Raw genomic sequence first — 22,159 nt, 5'->3', positions numbered from 1 at the left:
CTCACGACTTCTAATTCACACAATCTCACTCTCTCCGTTTCGCACCCAACCACCCAATGGCCAACAAACATTTTCCAGGACAGTTAGTCAACCTAGTAAGTCCGCTTTGTCACAGCTGGCGTAAACCTTATACGTTTGATTATACCGCTGTATGAAGGAGCTATCAGGAACAGAGAGGTAGTAAATATGGAGGATGATAAGTCTTACGAAACCTCTCATTATGCAGGAGTTCATAATGAAAGAATGCAGCTTTGGAGAGTAGAGGAGGAGAAGAGGGGGAGAGAGGAGGAACGGGGAGGAGGAACAATGAGAACCACATTTCTGTAGTTGAGAGAGAGAGACAAAGACAGAGAGAGAGAGAGAGAGAGAGAGAGAGAGAGCGAGAGAGAGAGAGAGCCTGGAGTCAGAACAACAAAAAGGTGAAAGTGGAGAAAGAGAGGACAGGGGAAAATGATACTGAAGTAGAGGGGAGACGAGAGAGATAAAAGGAGTGATCAACAGAGAAATGGATTGAAGACACAAAGGAAAGGACACAAAAAAGAAAAAGGGGAGGGGAGCAGGGAATGAAAAAAGACAGGAGGGAGGGGGACATTCTTTCCGTGTTAAAATGCTAAGCTTTCAGTTTTACTAAGATACGTCCTAAAGTTATGATTCTCCTCTGACCCAGGTCCCTAAGGAGCCGTTAGTCTTTACACACACACCACAGCTAGCACTGCAAGGATGATGAGCTAATGCACACACACACACAATATATAGGCATGCACACACACACACACACACACACACACACCGCTGCTGTATCTCTGGCTCCAATACTGTGGCTGTAGGTCATGGAAACAGAGGGAAATTGAAGAGAGTTGGTTTGGAGAGTTGGATAGCAACTTGGCATAGTTCTCTCATCTGACACTTTGCCCTCATATTTCCATTACATTGGTTCCTCCACAGCCCAGCTCCAACCCTACTGCACCACAGACACCTCGCCAATGGCCCTGGCACTATTCTGTGCAGCCAGGGATTTGCCTCAGAACATGGGTGAATCTTCTGTAACAGCCAATTCTGTAATGGTCTGCCGCGTAAAGGGGTGGAAGTGTGGTTAAATTCAATAAGGTTCGAATATGTGTGTCCCTTTAGACACATACACAGCTTATTGAATTCAACCAACTCCTCTACTTATGTCAACAGGCCAAATGGAGACCAAACCATTGATTCCCATTCAAAATCTCAGACCACAGTGTGAATTTCAGGTCAGTGTGTGTGCGGGAGTGTATGTGTGTGCCTCTTCCGGTACAGAAAGTCTGCTTAGCCATTTAAGCAGATGCTCTTATCAAGAGCGTCTTACAGTAGTGAGCGCATACATTTTCATACTTTTTGTTGCCCGCGGGAATCAAACCCACAATCCTGGCATTGCAAGTGCCACGCTCTACCAACTGAGCCACACTGGATTCAGCACTTCAACTGAAGATTCCCCTACGACTCAATTCCTATATCCCATTCATCTCTTCTAATATCCCGGACTGTCATATCTCAGAAGTCATTCCCAAATCCCTTTCCCAGTACTAGGACTGACATAGAGCAAAGGCCCCTCATGACTACTGCCATGGATGCATTTGACTGCTTGAGGGGTTTTGTAAGGTAGCTACCTCAAATAAGCAATCTCCTGTTAGCAGAGCAGCCGTTTGCCTGTTTGTACTATGAGTATTATACATCTCTGGTTTGCACACGCTCAGATGAACAAACCTCTAGCTCTAATAGCAGCAGGGTTCCACGGAACAACACACACAGGTTTGTTTAACTATCCTTGTTGGGAGCAAACAATTGATTCCTATTCAAAATCTTATTTTCCCAAAACCTTAACTCCTAACCCTTAACTCCTAACCCTTAACTCCTAACCCTTAACTCCTAACCCTTAACTCCTAACCCTTAACTCCTAACCCTTAACTCCTAACCCTTAACTCCTAACCCTTAACTCCTAACCCTTAACTCCTAACCCTTAACTCCTAACATAGCCTTTTTCCTTGTGGGGACCGGCGAAATGTCCCCACTTGTCAAAATGTTCCTCGTTTTACTATCCTTGTGAGGACTTCCGGGTAAAAAATAAAACATAACACACACATTCCACTGAAGAACACACACCCTCCACTGAGGGACAACACAGCCACGGTGTGGAAACAGAGCAGAAACACATCACTAAGATACCAGTCAGAGAGGGAAGTCAATCAATCACTCCACACTCTGTGTACACACACAAAGTATGGCTGCTTCTACTGTATACAGAGTGTGGAGTGATTGTAAGAGAGAGCACTATTCCTGCCTTTTCCCATTCATATGTACCACAAGAGGAACTACAGAGAATCACGAGTTTTACAAGAGCTAATAAAATAAGAAACATTCCATCTAGTCCTCAAAAGAAAAACAGAACAAACAAACAACCACACACACAGAGAGAGACAGTGAGAGAGCGGGAGTGAGGGGGAGGGAGAGAGGTGAAGAGAGCGAGAGAGCAAGAGAAAACAAGAGAAAGAAAGTGAGCGATTGCGAGAAGACGGATGTGTTTTCCCCCTGTAGTTCATAGGGGATTCCTGGGCCTTGTTAGTGCTCAGTAAGACAGTCTGTGCTGCCAGCTCTCAACGAGGAAAAGAAGGAAAGAAAGGGGGAATAAATATAAAATGATGAAGCAGAGGAAAAATAAATAACATGTGACTTTTAATGATTTCTCCATGACTCATGTGTTAGTCCAGCTATGAGCGGCACATGGGTCAGTGTTTCCGCTGCAGTCATTTAGCTGTGGCGCCGCGCCACAGCAAAATCATTGCCGTCACGGCAAAAAAATATGGAACAACATGTGTAAAAACAATTCAAACCCCATTATATATTTACCTAGTCGGCTTGTTGTTGTGCGTTCTATGCGAGATAAATATTTCTCTCAAGACGCATTCAAGTGGCGAGTGCCATGGGGAGAGAGACATTCTCACAAACAGTCAATGCACAACAATTCTTAACGCAATCGTGAGGAACCCAGCTTTCCATTCATACTTTTTCTCAACTCCAAAATATGCGCAAACTGCACCATTTTAAACCCTGAGTTTTTTTAGCAGGGGCATGGTTAAGCACATTACAGCTCTGCAATTTGCAGTGAGTGCATAGGTGAGAGTAAATTGTAGGGCAACTTGGGGAAAATTGCCACCCTACCGCAAAATATTTTTGGGGGAGTGACTTAAATTGTGATGAGACAGATGAAATGTTTAGTTGAGCAATAGTGGTGGCAACCAGGGAAAGTGTTAGGGGATGATTATTATTATTATGATTACAAAGTGGTTTGTGTGAGGTACAGGCAGGGMCCGTTTTACCCCAAGTTACCCTAACAGGTAGGCCTACATTATATTCACTGTGTTCATACTAGTTTTTTGGGACATAGCATCATATTGATGAATTGTAACTAGTTAAAAGATTACACTTGGGGATCTAGCTAATGATGAGCTCAATCGGGTAAATGCAGATAGGCAACCCCATTCTTCAGCCTATTTATTTCTAGCCACTATGCTGCATCAGTTGGGCTACAGGTGATAATGCTGATTGCTAATTGGATACCTGATAATATGGACCATGCATAAGCTATATGCATGGTTCAATATGTTAAAATAATTGTAACAATACGTTTTTGGCCTCATTTCTAGAGGTGGAAATTATATTTTAGATGGTGTCAGTATACTTTTATTTTCATTCATTTTAGAGTAGAAAGTCCCTTTAAAAAGTCACCAGAACTGAGCTTCTCAGTCCTACATCAAATGGCAGGGAGAATAACGACGGGAAAGTGTCTGCATCTTACCCAGGTATGGTATGCAGGAGTTCATGCTCTGGCTGCGTATGTAGTCTCTCAGGCGCTTGTAGTTGTCTTCTTTGGCCATGAGATACTCCAACCTCTCAAACGTTGCTTTGTCCTTCCGACTCAACAACTACACAGAGACAGAGAGAGTTGAATTATTGTACACATACAGAGAATTAATTCAACATTCACAGACTAAATAAATAAAAATGGGAACATATGAAAGCAAGAGCCAAGGGAGCAAGTGAGAAAGGGATAAAAAGAGGGGGGAAAGAGCTCAAATCTGGACGTAAGAAGCACAATATCCAGCCTGGAGCCAGGAATATTGTTGTGGCGGGGGAACTGGGGATAATTTCCCTGGAATGGCCTCATTGTGATTCAAATTCATTCACTCTAATTTATTAATTTTCCGGTCACTTCAGAGTGCAATATAATACCGTGCATTACCCGGCAAGCTAAGTCTGGTTTTCAGCCCTGCCAGAAAGTGAGAGAGTGCGTGAGAGAGAGCGAGAGAGTGTGAGAGAGAAATAAAGCGAGAGAGTGACCAGTGAGTGAGAGTTTGTGTATGAGAGTTTCTTTTTTACAGGGACAGTGCACGTTAAATCAATGTTCTCGCTGAAGTTTCAACACAGATGCTTCATTTACACAAAACCAGTAGATATTCCAGTAATGACCATGTAATGACTTATGACTGGTGAGATAAAGACAATTTACATCTGCCACTGCTCTACAACACACCGTCAACACATTTTCAACCAACTCAGTTTTTTGTAAGGTGCGGTTAGAGAAAGACCATTGTTTTGAGATGCATGGACACACACAGTAACTCACCGCCCACGTCTTGGAGAGTCTATAGATAGGAGCGCTTTGTAGGCCCGACACCACAGCCATCACTGCATGCAGATTGTTTATGTCACACAGTTTCTGTTGGGAACAGAGAACACTCGAAATGTATACACACATTTGCATTAATATAGGTTTATTGTCCACTCATGTGGAAATGAACCAAGAATCTGTTGAGAATAAACAGTACAGTGTTGTGTTCCTTACCTTGGCAGTTCGGATGTACAGACTGAGTACCTCAGCTCTGATCTTCAGGGTCTGAGCATGAAGGATCTCCCTCACCACCCAGAAAGTTGTCTGGAGACACAATCAATCAATTTGTTATTTTGCATAGCACAAAGTGATTAACGGCACCTGACACAGATGGTTAAACAGGACTTCCCAACAGAGTAGACAAACACACTCATACATGTGATTGCGGACTAAACATAACAGCTATTTAACATCAGGTATAATGTTCCTTCAGGACAGACTCAGACTACATCACACAGGTCAGATCACAATGTCTGCAGAGAAGCTGAACTAATGGGAATGTTCATCAGATTAGCTGTTCTGTCTGCAATACTATCTTTGGGGGAAACAAGAGCACTGGAGGAGAAGAGGGGTAGGAGGGCTACTGGAATGGAGGAAAGTTCATCAGACTCCAGCCAGTGGTGGAAGAAACTTTTCTATTTTTAATACCCTCACTCTCCAAGTTAGGCATACTGTACCTCGTTTCAAAATAGGCCATCATTGCTGTCAATCGTGAATGATAATTATTTACATTTTACCGGCGAAACGGCATCTGCATGCCAATAATTTGATCACAATCAGTTTCATGGGAATATGCATGTAGATCTTCTTGAATGACTGTTTTAAAGCAGATGTGTTAAACTATTAGCCTTTCTTGCTAGCAGATACCCATTCATTTATTTATAATCCCAGCAAGCCATCCCCGCAGGAGGCCTTTTGCCTTTTGGTAGGCCAGCATTGTAAATAAGAATTTGTTCTTAACTGACTTGCATAGTTAAATAAAGGTTAAATAAAAAACACTTCCAGTCATTGCGCTAACACTAGTTAGCATTGGCTCATGAAACTACCTCTAACTTCCTTCACACTGGAAACTGAGACATAAAGATGGTATCCCTTTAAAAATAGGATAGGAACTGCTCGTGATTATTTTTTCAATGATCTGATTGGTCAAAGTGGACAAGCCTCTGACCGGCCTCTGCAGTACACACAAGTAGCCTACAGCTCTTCATCATTCTCGACACCGCCAGAGAGGAGACGTGGAACAAACCACCATTTACCTACCTCTAGGTTGCTATAAATATTTATATGGTTTGTCATACTATAATTTTTATGTAATTTGTGGTAATTAACTATAAATCATACATAAATTATCAGAATTCAATTTCCAAAAATAGTTTGACCAGCTCTGTGTATGTATAAAAAATAAAAATAAATGTAAGGGAGCACTGCTCCCCCATGATCCAGCAGCACTACACCAGCTGATGTATCAACAGCTACCCATAAAAGGTATGTAAGAGAATGTGGTCAGAGTGTGTGTGTGTGTGTGTGAGAACCCCCCGACAGAACAAAGTGATCTGACCAATATATCAATTGGCCAAGAGCTCAACGTCAATGAATTGGTCAGTGTCTGGTCCAACCACCCTCAGGAGAGAGGGAAGGGAAGAGAGGGAGGGAAGAGGAATGGAAAGATGGAAGAGGAGTGGTAATGGTGGGAAAATAAGCTGATATCAAACATCCTGAGTCTTTTATAGTCTAAAGCTGTCTGTACACTGTGTTCCAGAGAGAGAAAGATAGAGGGGAGAGAGAGCAAGAGAGAGAAACAAATAGAAAACAGAAAGACATGGAAGGTCTGCGAAGAAAAACGATGTAAGCACTGTGGGTTGGGTGAACTAGAGAATGAGCAGCACTTCATACTAAACTGCTCCAATGACTTATTTAGGTATTTATCTCCTGAAATTTAAAGAAAGCATTTCAGGATTTCTTGAACTGCATGTTGAGGAGAAAAAAACAATCAGCATTTTGTCAGGTGAAAACATAGAGCTTTCTGCAGTGTGTCCTGGCCTGTCATAAGACAAGTGACAATAGCTCCCACCATGTCATGTACATGACCCCTTCTAGATTTAATTTCTCAATTGTTGCAGTTTTCCTTTTTGTGTATTATTTATGTACAGTATAATTGTTTTTGTTGATATTAAAATTGTTTGTCACACATACTGTTCATTTGTGTCATACTTCATATACATTGCTTTGGCAACAGTGGCAAACACCCATTCATGCCAATAAAGCATTTATTTAATTGAATTGAGAGAAAAAGTATGTAAGAGAGAGCGAGAGCCTGAGAGAGGAGGAGAAAAAGAGAGAGAGAGATAGTGAGGAAGCGAGAGACAGACGGAGAGAGACAGAGTGATCAGCGTGGATCAGAGAGATCTAGAGCGCTGATGTCACCTAACCTACCCACAGGAAAAACAAAGGAAATATGCACTTCACCAAATGTATATCCTGCCTGTCTGTGTAATAGACCAATACATCAATATGTCATCAACTATACACAATACTGACGCTCCCTGAAGTCAGCTTTGTCTATCCGTTACTTTCCCTGTGCAGCCATATCTCACTTCTCTCCATCCCTCTCTTACACTTCCAACTCGCTTGCTTCATCTTCCCATCTCCCCAGGAGTCCCTCTCTTCCTCCCACTCCCTTTCCCTCTTCCCTTCTCCAAATCTTTAGGTCCTCCCTTCTTCAGAGTGTTTGTGATCATGGTTCTACTGTACGTGCAGGGTTGTGCGGATGAGAATCCCAGACAGGCCCAGAGGGGGGAAGCAACATGGGGAAGGGAGGGGAGGGGTTGCTCTGGTTAACAGACTGACCAAACCCCCCACAGGGACAGTGTGAGTGTGTGTGATATCAGCTTACTGCAGGTGGCTCTGAAAACCACTGTGGGAAAAATGTACTGCTACACTCCGGCACCATTGAGGGTCACAGCCATACAAGAGATTAAAGTGGTTGGAGAGTTGCAGGGTAGGAACATAACTTTTCCCCCTCTAACATCCTCCACACACACAACTTTGTTTTTGTGAATTATCAGGGTTTTTTGGAAAGTAATACATGTATTCCTATTCCAAACCCTTATTTACCAAATCCTTACCCCAAACCTAACTCATAAACCTAATCCCCGAAGCCTAAAATAGTGTGTGCGCGCCCTCATATGTCTATGTGTGTGCACTCTACAGGCCAGGCCAGAGGAAAGAGCAGAGGCTCTCAGTTGTCTTTCCAGTGGTGTTTATGATCTTATAAATCCCTGTTATTTCAGGCTGCTCTGCTCCAACTCCGCAATCATCATAAATAACATGGAACATGGAGACACCAGCTGATAGCTGCAGATTAGTTCTGTAATAGGCTGAGTCTCTCATAAAAGCACCAGAGGACTGGAGAGTTTACGGTAGCTCCATCTCACTGCCTGGGTGCTGAAGAGGCTATAGCTGGGCATGGCTAGGGTCAGGGGCTAATTTATTTTATACAAGACGCACATTTTCCCCTCTCCTCCTGACTGCATGTGCTGCCATAGAAATAGAATGAATAGAATGGGCATCCCCATCAATACATGCTGTCATTTGCTAATTCAACATTACAAAAATGACACTCCAGTGCACGAGGCACATCAGTTATTTGAATGAACATTCTACATGACCATGGAAATGATTGCATCACAATACCAGGCAGCCATTGCAAGTGTACCCATGAGAATACTAGTCAAATAGAAGTGTTAAAAAGGCCTATTGAACTTGAACAGAACAATGGAATAGCAATTGAAACGCATGGGGGAAAGAAAGGGCTGTGGGGGAAAGATCCTGAGTCGCCTCATTGACCCCCAGAAAAATTAGCTTACATTTAGGCTATTGTGTATTTCACACTATGTTGAGGCAAAAGTCTGAGTTTAATGCTTGTATGGATGTCAACCCCAACACATGTTCATGTCATTGTTACCAATAAACTGCATTACAGTTTAAAAAAAACGACTGACTAACACCAAAGATGTCTGTATGCTAGCTAACCAGCTTATACGAACAGGAGTTAGGATTTAGCAGTCACTTCTTCAAAACATTAAAATTAACAACTTCTACATGTCATGGCTCACAACACCATTGTCCCAGAAATCCTAGACCCACTCCAATTTGCATACCGCCACAACAGATCCACAGATGATGAAATCTATATTGCACTCCACACTGCCCTTTCTCACCTGGACAAAAGGAACACCTATGTGAGAATGCTGTTTATTGACTACAGCTCAGCGTTCAACACCATAGTGCCCTCAAAGCTCATCACTAAGCTAAGGAACCTGGGACTAAACACCTCCATCTGCAAATGGATCCTGGAATTCCTGACGGGCTACCCCCAGGTGGTAAGGGTAGATAACACATCCCCCACACTGATCCTCAATACAACAGTGGTAGGCCTGATCACCGACAACGATGAGACAGCCTATAGGGAGGAGGTCAGAGACCTGGCAGTGTGGTACTAGGACAACAACCTCAAAAAGTTCTACAACCTCAAAAGGTTCTACAGCTGCCCCATCGAGAGCATCCTGATTGGTTGCATCATTGCCTGGTATGACAACAGCTCTGCCTCCGACCACAAGGCACTACAGTGGGTAGTGCGTATGGCCCAGTACATCATTGGGGCCAAGCTTCCTGCCATCCAGGACCTCTATACCAGGCGGTCTCAGAGGAAGGCCCTAAAAATTGTCAAAGACTCCAGCCACCCTAGTCATTGACTGTTCTCTCTGCTACCGCACGGCAAGCAGTGCCGGAGCGTCAAGTCTAGGTCCAAAAGAGTTCTTAACAGCTTCTACCCCCAAGCCATAAAAGACTCCTGAACAGCTAAACAAATGGCTACCCAGACCCCCCCCTTTACACTGCTGCTACTCTGTTTATTATCTATGCATAGTCACTTTACCTCTACATATTACCTCAACTAACCAGTGTCCCGCACCTTGACTCTGTACCAGTACCCCCTGTATATAGCCTCGCTATTGTTATTTTACTGCTGCTCTTTAATTATTTGTTACTTTTATTTKGAATTTTTTATTTATTAATCTATTTTTTACTTAACACTTATTTTTCTTAAAACGGCATTGTTGGTTAAGGGCTTGTAAGTAAGCATTTCACTGTTCTATTCAGAGCATGTGACAAATAACATTTGATTTGAAAACAGACAACAATATTCAAAATCGGCCCTAAGCAACCACATTGTGGGCCTGTTACAATACATAAATCATGAAGGATTTGAGGAATATCCACTTTGTAAGATCATATTTATTGAATGTGCACCAATCTGGTCAATGGAATGTCTGCGTTCCATTGACGCCTTACTGCATTTATTGCCAGGGTTAGAGGTTCCAAGCTCTATTCATATGTGAGCTGCTGCAGGGAAGGGGGCGTTGCCTAGACAACCAAAGACTTGTTTGCTACAACACCTCGCTTGTTTCACATTGTTACTGGAGAAACCGACACAACCGAACGTCCTGTCTTCCGTCAGCTGTTCATTCCACACACAAAAAAGTATATATATTTTTTTAATGGATGACCTCGGTATTTTCAAGACCGAGTTCATCCATTACCGTCGGTTACACGGTTATATGGTAATTGTGCCAACCCTAGCCATCGCACCTGTAGACTTCCAGTCATTGCGCTAACACTCATTTGCATTGGCTTGTGAAATGAACGCTAACTCCATTCATACTGCACACAGAGACATAAAAATGGTATCCACATTAAATCCTTACCTTCTAATAAATCTCCTGGGGAGGATGGCTTCCCTCCAGAGTTCTATAAAGAATTTAGGGAGCCGTTGGTCCCCTACCTTATGGAGGTAATTAAAAAAGCCAGGGAAGACAACTGCTTTCCAGAGTCTTTCTCTCAAGCAGTGATTACTYTAATCCACTAGAAAGGGAAAAAKKCGCTAAAGTGCGCCTCCTATAGACCAATCTCTCTCCTTAACACAGATTGTAAACTGGTCACCAAGAGGCTATCTAAGAGACTGGAGTCATGTCTTCCCCTGTTGGTCAACCCAGATCAGACTGGCTTCATAATTAATAGATTGTCCTCCAATAATCTCAGAAGGTTCTTTGATATAATTCACCTTGCTAACAAAAACAAAATACCTAGTGTCGCAGTCTCCCTCGACGCTGAAAAGGCCTTTGATAGGGTTGAATGGCCATACCTCTTTCGCGTCTTGGAAAAGTTTGGTTTAGGTACCGTGTTTGTAAATTTGATAAAATCACTCTACAGATCTCCTAAAGCTATGATTGCTACCAATGGGATTACTTCCTCCTCTTTCCCTCTCTATAGGGGGAACAGACAAGGTTGCCCAATTAGCCCCCACCTATTTGCCCTCGCCATCGAACCGTTGGCTGAGGCTATTAGAACGTGCCCTGACATACATGGCTTTGAGGTGGGCCCCCATACCCATAAATTATCACTCTTTGCGGACGACCTTATCTTATTTCTAACAAACCCAGAACACTCCCTCTCTCAATTGCAGATCCTACTACAGTGTTATAGTTCTTTCTCTGGATATAAGGTCAATTTTGATAAAAGCGAAATCTTACCGTTGTCTGTCTTTGACCATCATACCATCAAGCACAAGTTTCCTTTTAGATGGTCGCCTATGGGCTTCACATATTTGGCCATAATGGTGGATGGTAATCTGAACAACCTCTATAAACTCAATCTGGCCAGTTTGTTGCAAAAGGTGGAGGGTGACCTTTGTAAATGGATGGACTTACCTCTCACTCTACTGGGTAGAATCAATYTAATTAAAATGAATGTCCTGCCCAGATTTCTATATCTGTTTCAATCTCTCCCTATCCCTGTTCCCGCAGCATTCTTTTCCTCTCTCGACAAGCTGACCAGACGGTTTATCTGGCACGGCAAAACCCCTAGGGTTGGCCTGGATAAACTGACCCTTGATTACAGTCAAGGGGGCTTAAATCTCCCCAATTTTAGAATGTACTACTGGGCTGCACAGTCTAGGTTTCTGGCTCAGAGGTTTGACAATGGTCCCTCTCCCTCATGGTTGAACATTGAAAAGCTTGAGGTAAATGACACTGGGGCAGAAAATCTATAAAAACCACCACAGACAACCCTTTAATCATACATTCTGTCCTGGCATGGTGCAAACTGCATGAGCTGTTCGGACAAGGGGGATTCCTTTCCCCTAAAACCCCTTTATGGAACAATAGATTGATTCCTATGTTTTTCCAGAATAGTAACTTTAGACCATGGTCTGATAAGGGGATCACTCTTCTGGAACATTGTTACGAGGAGGGAGTTCTTATGTCTTTTGATCAGCTGAAACAGAAATACCACTTGCCTAACAGGGACTTCTTTAGCTACCTACAACTACGAAACTTTATTAGGGTGACTCAAGGGACAATGGAACCTATCTAAGATGTCACCTATTGAACAACTCTGCCACGCAGACCAACCACTGTTCAAGACCATTTCCCGTGTTTACGATGCTCTTATGTCAGGACTAACACTGCCTGAGCTAGATAAACCCCGACTTAGATGGGAAAAAGATCTGGGTATTGATCTTGATGAGGGTCTATGGAGTGACCTATGCAGGGATGGTGTTACATCCACATTGAACTCCAGATACAGACTGATCCAGTTTAATTTCCTCCATCAGCTCTATATCACCCCATCTAGACTGCACAAGTTCAACCCTGATATCTCCTCCCTATGTTTTAGATGTGGCTCAGATGAAGGAACATTCCTCCATTCCACTTGGCAGTGTTCAAAACTACACGGTTTCTGGCAGGGGGTATGCGATACAATATCCTCAATTCACGGGGTTGCATTCCCTTTAGACCCGGAGGTCTGTCTACTGGGCAACTTTACTAAACACTGATCTTAGGCAAAGCCATACTATAAAGCTAACAGAAATATTGCTAGCGATTGCCAAGAAATGTATTGCCTTGAAATGGAAATTGGATTCCTCCCTGCCAGTTGCAATGTGGCTATCGGAAGGTAATAGTTGTATCCCACTGGAGAAAATTACTTACTGCTTGAGGAATAAGTTAGACATTTTACAGAATTTGGCAACCTTTTATTGACTATATGGAGAATCTCCCCCCACAACACATTGATTGAATCTCTATATAATCCTTATATAATGTTTCACACGTAATGTATAATAAGTAGCCTACGGCAGGTGACCATCGGTCTGGGGCTCCATGCAAGATCTCACCTCGTGGGGCATCAATGATCATGAGGAAGGTGAGGGATCAGCCCAGAACTACACGGCAGGACCTGGTCAATGACCTGAAGAGAGCTGGGACCACAGTCTCAAAGAAAACCATTAGTAACACACTACGCCGTCATGGATTAAAATCCTGCAGCGCACATAAGGTCCCCCTGCTCAAGCAGGCGCATGTCCAGGCCCGTCTGAAGTTTGCCAATGACCATCTGGATGATCCAGAGGAGGAATGGGAGAAGGTCATGTGGTCTGATGATTCAAAAATAGAGCTTTTTGGTCTAAACTCCACTCGCCGTGTTTGGAGGAAGAAGAAGGATGAGTACAACCCCAAGAACACCATCCCAACCGTGAAGCATGGAGGTGGAAACATCATTCTTTGGGGATGCTTTTCTGCAAAGGGGACAGGACGACTGCACCGTATTGAGGGGAGGATGGATGGGGCCATGTATTGCGAGATCTTAGCCAACAACCTCCTTCCCTCAGTAAGAGCATTGATGATGGGTCGTGGCTGGGTCTTCCAGCATGACAACGACCCGAAACACACAGCCAGGGCAACTAAGGAGTGGCTCCGTAAGAAGTATCTCAAGGTCCTGGAGTGGCCTAGCCAGTCTCCAGACCTGAACCCAATAGAAAATCTTTGGAGGGAGCTGAAAGTCCGTATTGCCCAGCGACAGCCCCGAAACCTGAAGGATCTGGAGAAGGTCTGTATGGAGGAGTGGGCCAAAATCCCTGCTGCAGTGTGTGCAAACCTGGTCAAGAACTACAGGAAACGTATGATCTCTGTAATTGCAAACAAAGGATTCTGTACCAAATATTAAGTTCTGCTTTTCTGATGTATCAAATACTTATGTCATGCAATAAAATGCTAATTAATTACTTAAAAATCATACAATGTGATTTTCGGGATTTTTGTTTTAGATGATTCCGTCTCTCACAGTTGAAGTGTACCTATGATAAAAATTACAGACCTCTACATGCTTTGTAAGTAGGAAAATCTGCAAAATCGGCAGTGTATCAAATACTTGTTCTCCCCACTGTATATATATATAAAAATGGTATCCACAAGTTCATCTGACTCTGGGTAAGTAGAACAAACAAATATTGCCGTATCCCTTTAAATAGCCACTCCGTTACCGCCAGCCATACCTCAGTCTCCTCCCACCCCCATCCAGCCATACCTCAGTCTCCTCCCACCCCCATCCAGCCATACCTCAGTCTCCTCCCACCCCCATCCAGCCATACCTCAGTCTCCTCCTAGGGCCCCTCCAGCCTTACCCCAGGGCCCCTCCAGCCTTACCCCAGGGCCCCTCCAGCCTTACCCCAGGGCCCCTCCAGCCTTACCCCAGGGCCCCTCCAGACCGCTCTAGCCTTACCTCAGCCCCCATTCACCCAGAACATTATCTACCCTTCTCCAACCTTCTTTAACTCTACACCTAACCTCCCCCATCCCCTTTAATCCTTTTCACTTCTCTTCATCCCTAAACCATCCTCTCCTTCCCTATCCACTACATCCCACTCTATACCTACCCCTCGTCAGGCATACCAACCTACACTACATAACCAAAAGTATGTGGGCACCTGCTAATCGAACATCTCATTCCAAACAGTTGACCGGGGTTTTACAGTTTGACAAACTGACTTGTTGGAAAGGTGGCATCCTCTGATGGTGCCACGTTGAAAGTCACTGAGCTCTTCAGTAAGGCCATTCTACTGCCAATGTTTGTCTATGGAGATTGTATGGCTGTGTACTCAACTTTATGCAACTATCAGCAACGGGTGTAGCGGAAATAGTTTTGTATATATGGTGTATATACTCAATCCAAAACCGTAATCTATCCAGTGTTTTCAGAACAACATGAAGAAATGGCAAAGCAGTATGGAGATAGCTCAAATCAAATGGTATTTGTTACATGCTTAGTAAACAGATGTAGACTAACATTGAAATGCTTACTTACGGGCCCTTCCCAACAAAGCAGAGATCTTTATTTTTTTCAAATAATAGGGAAAAGAAATGCATTACATATATATTTTTTAAGAATTCTACTTTTTACCCCCTTTTCTCCCCAATTTCGTGATATCTTATTGGTACAGTAGTTACAGTCTTGTCACATCYCTGCAACTCCCGTACAGACTCGGGAGAGGCGAAGGTCGAGAGCCATGCGTCCTCCGAAACACAACCCTGCCAAGCCGCACTGCTTTTTGACACAGTGCTCGCTTAACCCGGAAGACAGCCGCACCAATGTGTCGGAGGAAACACTGTCCAACTGGCGACCGTGTCAGCATGCATGCGCCCGGCTCGCCACAGGAGTTGCTAGAGCGTGATGGAACAAAGAAATCTCGGCCTGCCAAACCCTCCCCTAACCCAGACGACACAGCCCGGGATCTAACCCGGATCGATAGTGACAACTCTAGCACTAACTTGGCTATATACACGGTGTACCAGTACAGAGTCGATGTGCAGGGACACGAGGTAATTGAGGTAGATATGTACAAATAGGTAGGGATAAAGTGACTAGGCAACAGTATAGATAATAAACAGTAACAGCAGCGTATGTGATGAGTCAAAAGAGTTAGTGCAAAAAAGGTCAATTCAGATAATAGTTAGTCTGGTTTACTATTTATCTAACAACCTATGGGTTTGAGCTTGAGCATTACTGAAAGATGGCAGCCTTCCCCTTGTCATCCAAAGCCTGCTGCCAATAACAGAGTTGAAGGAAGACTGCTAAGACTGTAGCTCATGCTAAGGACCTCTCCCTGCCTAAGCCCCATTATTCACAAGGCTCCTTTTACTTGGCTGTTGCCTGCCTGCCTGCCTGCCGGCCGGCTGGCCCTGTGATGTGCAGCTAACTAACATCTGTAACGGCCGTTTGGGGAACTTTCCACAGAAACACATTCCTCTAACATCATCTCATACGGAGTCTGCGGGGTCTTAAAGACACTCTTAAAGGGGCAGGGAGAAGATGGAGGGTAGTAAAGACATTCAAATGGACAGGGGGAGAGACCAGGGAGATGGGAGAGAGGAAAAGGGGAAGAAGGAGACACGGAGCAGGATAAAAGGGTAAGGCTGCCCGTGCATCATTAGAGGGCTTCCTGCTGATGACTTTACACGTGAGCTCAATTGTACTCATGCACACGCGCTCAAAACACAAATACCCAAATGTACTAAAACCATGCACAAACACATTATCAGACCACAGAGAAACGTGTTCAAACAGTTTAAACAAACACCAGAGACAGTGAAGGCCAGCTAAGGACAGAGTGTTGGGAAAGAAAGTCTCTCAGGTCTCTTCAGTGTTTATTAGCCGTATCATGGACAGAACCCAGTCTGATGAGACCGATAGGATTTGAGAGACCGATAGGATTTGAGAGACCGAGAGAGAAAGAGACCGAGAGAGAAAGAGAGACCGAGAGAGAAAGAGAGAGAAAGAGCAGGCTAAGACAATAGGACAAAGGGGATATTTTTAGATGATGGATTGTGTCGTATTCAGGGCTCTAAAGGGCCAAAGTGTCAGGTACAGAATACAGACGAATGCACTGCTGTGAGATATGTCAACGGAGTGTGTGTGTGTGTGTGTGTGTGTGTTCCCTATGTAAGATGAGTCAACAAGTCAGCAGGAGGTCCGTTTTGTTACCATGACACCCTCCAAGCTCCAAAACAAAGGATTAGGAAAGAGAGGATGATTTGGGATGTGGTGATGATCGAAGAGGAGGAAAGAGGAGAGGATTTAATCTCTCCATTATTTGCTAGCCAAAGCTCATAACTCAGCTCCAGGGGAACATTTCTCCCCCTATCCACCCCCACTTTCCTGCCTGTGTGTGCATTACCTGGTTGAACCTGCGGGTGAAGGCCACAGCATTAGGGGCAGAGCTGTGCTTCTCCTTCTTGTTCCAGCCACAACTTGACAGCTCCTAAACACACAAACATACACACTTAGCCAGAAGTTTACATAAAACACAGTCACAGATTTACATGGTGCACGCATCCACAGGTTCAGCAGCTCCTAAATAAGTCATTAACACAGATTTATACAAAGCACACTCCGGGACAGACATTCTTGAACGGAGTAAAGAGTTAGTGTATTCCACCAAGGACAAACTCGGTCTGTTTTTAACAGTTCACTGAGAGGGAAGGGGGCACATTGGGACACGGTCATAAGTGAGAGAGAGGGAGGAGTAGGTGTTTTAGGTCAGAAACAGAGAGCTGAAGGGTAGCAGTGTCAGAGTTGTCATAAGGGTAAGTAACTATCCCAATCAGAGGGGAGCAATCGATAATGGTGCACTTGGACAGACTCTGAACTAGCCCTGAGAGAGGAGACCACAGACAGACAGCGCAGGGGGAGGAGAGCCCTCTCTGGGCACAGCAGACTGGATCAGGGGTCATGGGCATTATTTGGGGGTCAGGGACATGATCACGGAGCCAGAGATTTGCCAGGGGGCAAGGGACACAGTGATGGAACAGTAGGAAAACGTGTTGTATTCTCTATTAATCAGCTGAACTACTCTCTTGATGACCACCTCCGAGACTGGCTGCCTGATTGTCTGTCTGGAAGCAACAACCTCCACCACCCCTAGCTCCAAACAATCTGGGCCAGTGAGCCACACACACACCCTGGCCCAAATAAATCATATGCAATGGCCCTGTGTGTGTTTCTGTGTGGAGGGGAACAAGTATTTCACAGATATTAAAAAAAGACATGCGTGAGTGGGTGCTTTCAAACTTCAGCATCATCATTTCTAAGACAGCAGAGGAGATGGCCCCTGTATCGAGAACAACAGGAGCGGAGCTTGGTGGGTTGGAGTGGAGTGGAGAGAGACTGATGGCAAAGAGGAAGAAAGGGAGAGAGAGAGCAAAGGTCCAGAGCCTCCTGACAGCAGCTTTTAGCAGGCCTCAGTAAAACTGTTAAATTGCTGCCCTGACAGACACTCTACACCACTGAGTGGGAACCCCCTGTGTGTATGTGTGTGTGTGTGTGTGTGTGTGTGGTAGCCCAGTGGTGCCAGCTGTCACATCTCTTACAGCACTCATTTATTTAACCTACATTCCTCCTTAACCATGCGCTCCCCTCTGGCTGTCACTCATCCCCTCCATCTCACTCCTCCACCATTCTCCATCTCCTAATAATGGCTCCCAGATTGGGATGTTCCATTGGGAGACTGAGTTAGAGCGAGAGGGAGATGGATATACAATAAAGGTATACAATAAAGGACTATTGTAGATCCCAGGGGAAGACAATTGTAGTGAAAACGTCTCATATGAGATGTTATTTATTATCACACACTTAACTTTTTGGTCCACCAGCCACTGTGGCAGGTAAATGTAAAAAAAGAACAGACATGCTTTGTAATGTTTCTAAAACAATAATTGTATTACTATTAAGAACTAAAATGTGGTATATTGTTTAATTTCCTTTTTTTGTGACCCGAGTCTTAACCAAAATATCACAGACGAGAAAAATGTTCACCTGCCCCTGGAGGTTACTGTGACTCGAGTCATGTTTGTGCCTGTGTGATTGAGTATGTCGAGTAGAAGAGCGGTCTTCTCTTCCCTGCTAGTTGAAACAGAGAAAAACAAAACAATGTAAATAGCCAAGAAACAAGGACAAAGTCTCACTTCTGTAGACTTTCGTTTCAAGTAAATTTGACCAACTTCTATGCCTGTGCTTCTAAAATATTTATATTTCACTCAGRTCTTCACGTGCGCACATCAGCCCCCACCAAGCAGTGTTGCAGCGAGAGGTGGAATAGGCTATATACGGACTTTATGCGATTAATTTACCAGCTATAAAACAAAACGAGGGAAATACTTGAAAACTGCATTTATTTTACTATAAATGTGATCATACTTAACTATTTTTATTCACAAATGCGATTGAAATGCTTGCACAGTGGAGCCTGACCACCCGCCAACGTGGCTGGTAAAATAGACATCTTACCCACCAATAACAAAATCTACCTGCATTTGGCAGGTGTACATGTTTGGCCCTGCACACACAAACCTTGAATAAGCTCAATTCAATAGAAATATTTCACTAGGTCTCAAAGCACCTGACATGGTGTGGGGGTTTAACTCACTCCATCCKCCAGCAGTGTAGAAGGCAGCACCCAGCCACCTGCCATTCCCTCATAACCTTAACCTAAAACTTTATAACCCTAACCCAACAACAAATTCCTCTCATCTGAACTAAAGGAAACCTTAAATGATACCTCATAACAGAAAGGGCCCTACTTACAACGCTATCTCATAAGCTGTCCCAATTACAACTGGTGTGTGTAAAATCAGCAGGGAACTGTTGTACAGCTAATTCAAAAGCCGTTACGACTTCATAACTTTATCATCCCATTTCACTCTATAGGCATTAAAAACAACACAGAGCTTTAAAACAGCTCAACACAGATGGCCCTTTAGTGCCTGGGTTTGACGAGGTGGTCCTGGTGAGTGTGTGAAGAGAGGTTTGACGAGGTAGAAGCGTTCAGTAGAGAACTTTAATGGGGCTAGTAAAGTGCAGTCAGCCTGCTGAAACAAACCACAGATGGGTTCCACTAGTTTCCACAATGTCCTGGCCTAGGGGTGATCGCCAGGATCAAGTACCAGAATCAAAGTCACAGAATCAATCAATGATATTACCCTAACAAACAGCTCCAGTCTGTTGTGTAACACCATTTGCCACTTGGTCCATTTGATTTATGTCATGTCTGAGCCATGCCATTGTCGAATCGGTGACATTGCCTTGCGCTTTGAGCGTACATTTGCATTAAAGTCAACATGATTATTTGAGATGCAGTGGTTGTCTTGGCGGTTGTAGTTGGTCCCAGCCCAGTACTACCCTCACCGCTTTCTAGTTCTAAAATCAGCAATACAGTACACATACCCCTGACTAACTGACAGATGATTCGACAGCATGTATTTTGAAGTTCTCACACACACACACACAGCTAAAGCAGCTCCAGCCAAACCACTAACAGAGCCGATCTAACGTGAGATACCACAGCCACTTCTCTGGGCCTTGTTTCAGTCAACACAGTGGAAACCTGGAGCTCCACACACCCTGTGGACCAGACCAGAACGAGAGAATCAGCTGGAGCTAGAGGAGAGGGGGGAGAGAGAGAGAAAGGAGGGGAGAGGGAGGTTGACTAAGGTTGACAGCAATCGTAATGGAAAGTAACTTGTGTGTGGTAAAATTACATCCAGGCCTGTGCTGTAAGGCCAGGAGACTGAAAGGCAGTAAGAGACAATCCTAATTATCTGAGCGGCAGTCTTCTGAATACCACAAAAACATTTCCTGCAGCGCTGACGCCTGATTGGCATTCAGACCATTACCTCGCCTGCCTCTAGGAAGACCTATGAAATGTTGGTGTAAAAATGCATCTCAGACAGCGCTTCATTCCCCAGCGCCAGCCCCCTGTTAGCTAGTGTTATATGTTGGGTGGTGGTTAGTTCATCATATCCTGCGAATATGTATGCATCCCTGTTCCCTACATGGCTGGTTTTACATGATGTGTAGGAGATGGGTTTTCCAGAAGCGCTAGGCCTATAATGTCCGTTATACTCCTATCCTGTTCACTTTCCCACACAGCTAATGTCATGGCTCATAAAATGGTATGAGAGGAGCGATGTGATCAGACACAAACACGTAGACCAGCGGTTCCCAAACTAGGGGTCACATGATATGAAAATGGGATCGCGGGAGAAATGTCAAAATCCAGAAGAAGAAAAATGTATACATAAAAATATATACAGTTGAAGTCGGAAGTTTACATACACCTTAACTTAGTATAAATATATTGGCTTTCACAATTCCTGACATTTAATCCTAGTAAAAATTCCCTGTCTTAGGTCAGTTAGGATCACCACTTCATTTTATGAATGTGAAATGTCAGAATAATAGTAGTTATTTATTTCAGCTTTTATTTATTTCATCACATTCCCAGTAGGTCAGAAGTTTACATACACTCAATTAGTATTTGGTAGCATTGCTTTTAAATTGTTTAACTTGGGTCAAACATTTTGGGTAGCCTTCCACAAGCTGGGCTTTGTGATGGCCACTCCAATACCTTGACTTATACCCACATAATTTTCCTGCCTCATGATGCCATCTACTTTGTGAAGTGCACCAGTCCCTCCTACAGCAAAGCACCCCCACAACATGCTGCCAACCCCGTACTTCCCGGGTTGGGATGGTGTTCTTCAGCTTGCAAGCATCCTGCTTTTTCCTCCAAACATAACGATGGTCATTATGGCCAAACAGTTCTATTTTTGTTTCATCAGACCAGAGGACATTTCTCCAAAAAGTACGGTCTTCGTCCCCATGTGCAGTTGCAAACCGTAGTCTGGCTTTTTTTTTTAAATGTTTTTTTTTGTAGCAGTGGATTCTTCCTTGCGGAGCAGCCTATGAGGTAATGTCGATATAGGACTCGTTTTACTGTGGATATAGACACTTCAGTACCTGTTTCCTCCAGTATCTTCACAAGGTCCTTTGCTGTTGTTCTGGGATTGATTTGCGCTTTTCGCACCAAAGTACGTTCATCTCTAGGAGACAGAACGAGTCTCTTCCCTGAGCGGTATGACGACTGTGTGGTCCCATGAGGTTTAAACTTGCGTAATATTGTTTGTACAGATGAACGTGGTACCTTCAGGCATTTGGAAATTGCTCCCAAAGATGAACCAGACTTGTGGAGGTCTACAAAAAAAAAWTCTGAGGTCTTGGCTGATTTCTTTTGATTTTCCCATGATGCCAAGCAAAGAGGCACTGAGTTTGAAGGTAGGCCTTGAAATACATCCAGAGGTACACTTCCAAATTACTCAAATGATGTCAATTAGCCTATCAGAAGCTTCTAAAGCCATGACATCATTTTCTGGAATTTTCCAAGTTGTTCAAAGGCACAGTCAACTTAAAGTATGTAAACTTCTGACCCACTGGAATTGTGATACATTGAATTATAAGTGAAATAATCTGTCTGTAAACAATTGTTGGAAAAAATACTTGTCATGCACAAAGTAGATGTCCTAACCGACTTGTCAAAACTAGAGTTTGTTAACAAGAAATGTGTGGAGTGGTTGAAAAACAAGTTAATGACGCCAACCTAAGTGCATGTAAACTTCCGACTTCAACTGTAGTAACCAAAAAGGTTTATTAGTTAATTTTCTTCAAAGTAGCCACCCTTTGCCTTGATGATAGCTTTGCACATGCTTGTCATTCTCTCAACCAGCTTCATAACCC

General features: G+C 43.8%; 1 protein-coding gene across 1 annotated transcript in view; it reads right to left on the bottom strand.

Moving 5' to 3' along the window:
* The window catches only part of LOC111972260 (ras-specific guanine nucleotide-releasing factor RalGPS2), a 163,753-nt gene that overhangs the window by 63,649 nt on the left and 77,945 nt on the right, over positions 1-22,159 (bottom strand). Inside the window, exons 6-9 of the mRNA XM_070445986.1 lie at positions 16,767-16,850; positions 4,874-4,963; positions 4,655-4,747; positions 3,827-3,953 (exon numbers count right to left, since the gene is read on the bottom strand). Of these exons, the coding sequence (XP_070302087.1) occupies positions 3,827-3,953; positions 4,655-4,747; positions 4,874-4,963; positions 16,767-16,850 (394 nt within the window). The remainder of the gene's footprint in view (positions 1-3,826; positions 3,954-4,654; positions 4,748-4,873; positions 4,964-16,766; positions 16,851-22,159) is intronic.

Source organism: Salvelinus sp. IW2-2015, linkage group LG13 (genome assembly GCF_002910315.2).
Source record: "Salvelinus sp. IW2-2015 linkage group LG13, ASM291031v2, whole genome shotgun sequence".
NCBI lineage: Eukaryota > Metazoa > Chordata > Actinopteri > Salmoniformes > Salmonidae > Salvelinus > Salvelinus sp. IW2-2015.
This window is presented reverse-complemented; position numbering and strand designations above follow the sequence as displayed.